Genomic DNA, 5,602 nt, shown 5'->3' with positions numbered 1-5,602 from the left:
ACTCACTCACTCACACACACACACACACACACACACACACACAAGAGCATTCTGGTTAACTCAGGGGGTGAAGGGTCTCATTTAAGGCTTATTCATAAGAGAACACCTGCTGCACTGTATATGCATCGTGCAAAGAATTCACTTAATAATTTACAATAGGAATAATGCATTTTTTCAAATGCATTTTTTGGCTTAAAATCAGAGTTCAGTCTCATTTAGAGGCCAAAAATAAAGCTGCATGAATCATTTTCTTCACCAAACACACCAGTGGATTGGTTTATGATGAGCAGTCCCGGGTTTTTTATAACTTTTGACCAGTAGGTGGCGCTAACACCAAACTGATGCAATGATGCCTACAAAAGTTCATTTGCAGAAGTGCTGCATCGCCAGCAGATTTGTTGGTTTTTTATTAGTCTGGGTCTGAAGATCTGAGCCAATTTTGAAACAAAGATTTTACATTTATTCGGGTGTTAAAACAGAGTAGACACGTGGCCATCATTCAGATGAATGATGAAAGTATTCTGCAAACATCCAGTAATATATGGAGTTTAACACTGCAAAAAAAGTTTTCTCAGTATTGTTGTCTTATTTAGCATTTTTAAATAAAGAAACATTTACTTGAGACATTTACTAAGTCTTATTTTGGGATAAATTGAGTGAGTTTATCTGCCAATGCAGTCAGAAAAATAAACCTGTTTTCTTTGTGAGTTTTCTGACCCCGCCGGCAGACATTTATCCTGTTTTAAGCAAAAACTATACAATTATTTTCAGAAAACAAGGCTTAATATCTTAAGTAATTTTGCTTTTCAAGTAAATGTATCTTGGTTTAAGTATGTTTAGATCAGAGGTATACAGTTTTTTTAATATTAAGGGCCAAAAATCAAACTTGACTGAGGTCTGTGGGACAAAAGTAAATTTTGCCTTTGGTTTAATATAATACAATTGCATTAATTTTTTTTTAAATTTGATTATTAAATTTTTAATACATTTTTAAAAATAAATTAAACAAAGTATATTAAATAGCTTTAAAAAACAACAAGTAATTTTTAAAATCAAATTCACTTTTTAATTTTTGTTTAATATATATATATATATATTTTTTACAGTTTAATTTATTTACTTTTTTGCTTCCTCTTGCATATTTGTACTGGAAAAGACAAAACAAAATTCCCCGGTTTCACAGACAAGGCTTAAGCCTAGTCCCAGACTAAAATGTAATTCTGAGCTGTTTCAGCTGAACAGAGACACACACACACACACACACACACACACACACACAGACACACTCTCTCACACACACACACACACACAACTCACTCACTCACTCACTCACACACACACACACACACACACACACACACAAGAGCATTCTGGTTAACTCAGGGGGTGAAGGGTCTCATTTAAGGCTTATTCATAAGAGAACACCTGCTGCACTGTATATGCATCGTGCAAAGAATTCACTTAATAATTTACAATAGGAATAATGCATTTTTTCAAATGCATTTTTTGGCTTAAAATCAGAGTTCAGTCTCATTTAGAGGCCAAAAATAAAGCTGCATGAATCATTTTCTTCACCAAACACACCAGTGGATTGGTTTATGATGAGCAGTCCCGGGTTTTTTATAACTTTTGACCAGTAGGTGGCGCTAACACCAAACTGATGCAATGATGCCTACAAAAGTTCATTTGCAGAAGTGCTGCATCGCCAGCAGATTTGTTGGTTTTTTATTAGTCTGGGTCTGAAGATCTGAGCCAATTTTGAAACAAAGATTTTACATTTATTCGGGTGTTAAAACAGAGTAGACACGTGGCCATCATTCAGATGAATGATGAAAGTATTCTGCAAACATCCAGTAATATATGGAGTTTAACACTGCAAAAAAAGTTTTCTCAGTATTGTTGTCTTATTTAGCATTTTTAAATAAAGAAACATTTACTTGAGACATTTACTAAGTCTTATTTTGGGATAAATTGAGTGAGTTTATCTGCCAATGCAGTCAGAAAAATAAACCTGTTTTCTTTGTGAGTTTTCTGACCCCGCCGGCAGACATTTATCCTGTTTTAAGCAAAAACTATACAATTATTTTCAGAAAACAAGGCTTAATATCTTAAGTAATTTTGCTTTTCAAGTAAATGTATCTTGGTTTAAGTATGTTTAGATCAGAGGTATACAGTTTTTTTAATATTAAGGGCCAAAAATCAAACTTGACTGAGGTCTGTGGGACAAAAGTAAATTTTGCCTTTGGTTTAATATAATACAATTGCATTAATTTTTTTTTAAATTTGATTATTAAATTTTTAATACATTTTTAAAAATAAATTAAACAAAGTATATTAAATAGCTTTAAAAAACAACAAGTAATTTTTAAAATCAAATTCACTTTTTAATTTTTGTTTAATATATATATATATATATTTTTTACAGTTTAATTTATTTACTTTTTTGCTTCCTCTTGCATATTTGTACTGGAAAAGACAAAACAAAATTCCCCGGTTTCACAGACAAGGCTTAAGCCTAGTCCCAGACTAAAATGTAATTCTGAGCTGTTTCAGCTGAACAGAGACACACACACACACACACACACACACACACACACACAGACACACTCTCTCACACACACACACACACACACACTTGATCTTAAAATATATCAGTGCCTTTCTTTTGTCTCAAGATGGACACCAGTTATGTTTTTTCTAAGGCACATTTATAAAAATGACTTAAATGTCCTAATTGAACTATGGCCTAATCCTGGCTTAGTCTAAGCCCTGTCTGTGAAACCAGGCCAATATAAAACAGACAGACAGAAATATTAAGTTAGATTATGATGTTTTTGCCGTGAATCTACTTCAGTGTTATGATGACCAGCAGGTGGCGCTAGAGGACAAAACTTTAACCAGTGAGAGCAATGTTTTCGCAGAATAAATTATACACAGACTAGTGCTTGAATAATGAATAACTACACGACTAACTAAGACAACTAAAATATCAGTGACCATAATGTAGAAGATAAAAGAGATTTTTTACTTAGTACTTCTGTCGTTTTCCAGTGCAAACTCTAAACATTCTAAAATCAAGACAGGTTTACTGGAGATGCAAAATGATTTAAGATATCAAGTCTGTTTTCTGAAAAAAATATATTAGAATTTGATTAGTTTTTGCTTATATCTACCAGTGGGGTCAGAAAAATAATCTTAATTCAAAGTGAAAACAAGATCACTTTTCTGACCCCACAGCCAGATATTTTTTCTCGTTTTAAGAAAAAAAGTCACTTATTTTTGATACATTTTATAGAAAACAAATTATAAAGCGGAGAGTTCCGCTGCTTGATTCTGATTGGCTGAGCCGCGTTCGAAGCTGTTGTAAATGACTCTAAGGGGGTATATATTATAAATCCGCTTCACGTCGTACCTAACAACGCTGTTATAAACTCACTGTAAACCACGGCTTCACGGGGCTTATTGCTTTAACCTAATATCAAGTGTGGTTATGCTTCTCAAGTAAATGTATTCTGATTTAAGAAAGCTCAGATATTTGTACTGGAAAACAAGACAAAAATACTAAGCAAGAAAATCTTGCTTGTTTGTTTTTTTGCAGCGAGATGAATTAAATCACATTCATGTATATTGAAGAGCTTCTGCAGCCGTTTGACTCGTGATCTCTGAAGATAGAAGAGACTCTCTTGTGAATAAACCCTGGTATTCAGCAGCAGGCAGAGCGCAAGACAAAGATGCGTTCGTTCTCAGTCGTGACTAAAGCAAAGCAGCGGCATTCTCCAAAATAATAAAGAAAACGGGCTCCTGCTCTCAGGATCGGCGAGAAGAGGCTCAAAACAACAAGCAACGACAGCAAATCACAGCCGGAGGGATTCGTGTCAGAACAAAACAACCGAACTCAAATCAGGAGCGCGTGTGGAGCTCTGGAGTGTGTCTGAGATCTCAAAGCCAGGCCGAGGACGAGCGAGACGTCGGGAAATCCTACCACTCGAGCCGTCGGAGACGTTCCGCTGAGATCCACAGGAGAGCGGAGACACATCTTACTGAACTGCTCGGACACAACGGAGAAGCCTTCTTGAGATCTGGGCTTGTCTTCAGGAGGCTCGGCGGATGTGAACCTGTAGCTGGCGATGTGTTTCTTCTCTGGAACCTTCGGAGGGACTTTTGGTGGTACTTTAGGAGGAGCGTCTTCTGAAGAACCAACAGAAGGAACCTTTATGGGTTCAACCTTCCCTCTGACTACCGTAGAAACCTTTTCTGGCACCTTCGGAGGAGTCTTCTTTGGCGAAACCTCTTCGGATCCGACGGATGAGGGTCTTTCTGGAGGACACTTCTCCTGTACTATGCTAGAAACCTCCGAAGCAGTTTTTGTTGGAGGAACCTCTTCAGATGTGACGGAAGATGGTTTTTCGGAGGATGTTGGAGGATGTTGTTCTTCTACTACGGTGGAAACCTTCTCTGGTATCTTACGAGAAACCGTTTCAGCTCCGACTGGAGGACGTTTATCTGGTTCAAACGGAGGAACCTTGTTTATAATGACCCACCCGTCAGACTCCTACATGTAACACACAAAGATCATGTTAGCAGGCTGGAGTTAAAGCACCGTTAGTCACGCCTGATCCATGAAGACTGAGACGGACACACAGACGGATGCTGCTGAGCTCAATGACACACACCATTCATCATGATCATGAGCATCTGATGAGGAGTCTGAAGATCATGTGATGAATGGATCACCTACCACATCAACCGTCAGACCGTCCTGCGGCTCCACAGCTGCTGCTGCGGTCACTTCCTGTGACTCCACCGCTGCTTCCTGTTTGACCTGAAGCAACAGAGATAAACAAAAACAATGGAGCTGAACTCAGTTGAGTTGTGAATGCACTACAAAAAAGGATTTTTCCATTTAGTATTTTTCTCGTTTATTAAGATATTAAGTCTTGTTTTCTGAAAAAGTTATCAACATTTTGTTAGCTCTTGCTTAAAATGAGAAAAAAATTATGCCACTGGGGTAAGAAAAATAATCTTAATTAAACGAAAAATAAGATCATTTTTTACCCCATTGGCAGATTTTGTTTCTGGTTTTAAGCAAAAACTAACATTTTTTTAAAGATATTTTTTAATGGAAAACAAAACAAAAATACACATTTTTTTTGCAGTGTGGGACTTTCTGTTTAACAGTTAATAACCAGTTTGTGCTTGTGTTGAACATCCAGATCACATCACATGTGCTAATTATTTTAATAATAATTAATTTAAAAACACAAAAACCATGACAAGGAGTTTTGATCATAAATGGCTGCAAGAAATGTAAAAATTAAATAAATAAATGTGAGGTTTATAATATATATAATATATGATTATATATAGATAATATATTAATATAGATAATATATGATACAATATAAATAAATGACACTCAAAAAGATATATAATAAGACATTTAAGAGGCAGTCTTTGCAAAAAAGTGTTATGCTATTTTTCTTTAATAGTAATTCATTATAAAAAATCATAGCAAGGAGTTTTGATCATCATATAAGTACTACAAAAATTACATAAATTAAGAAATATTTTTTTGTGAGATTTATAATAATGAAATTGGAAA

General features: G+C 35.5%; 1 protein-coding gene across 1 annotated transcript in view; it reads right to left on the bottom strand.

Annotated features, from left to right (window-relative positions):
* Positions 1-5,602, bottom strand: part of LOC107653875 (band 4.1-like protein 3) — a 29,591-nt gene that overhangs the window by 8,154 nt on the left and 15,835 nt on the right. Inside the window, exons 9-10 of the mRNA XM_016440744.1 lie at positions 4,739-4,822; positions 3,983-4,552 (exon numbers count right to left, since the gene is read on the bottom strand). Coding sequence (XP_016296230.1) covers positions 3,983-4,552; positions 4,739-4,822 — 654 coding nt within the window. The remainder of the gene's footprint in view (positions 1-3,982; positions 4,553-4,738; positions 4,823-5,602) is intronic.

Source organism: Sinocyclocheilus anshuiensis, unplaced genomic scaffold, assembly GCF_001515605.1.
Source record: "Sinocyclocheilus anshuiensis isolate Anshui unplaced genomic scaffold, SAMN03320099.WGS_v1.1 scaffold1994, whole genome shotgun sequence".
Classification (NCBI taxonomy): domain Eukaryota; kingdom Metazoa; phylum Chordata; class Actinopteri; order Cypriniformes; family Cyprinidae; genus Sinocyclocheilus; species Sinocyclocheilus anshuiensis.
The sequence above is the reverse complement of the archived record's forward strand: the minus strand, read 5'-3'. Positions and strand labels throughout refer to the sequence as shown.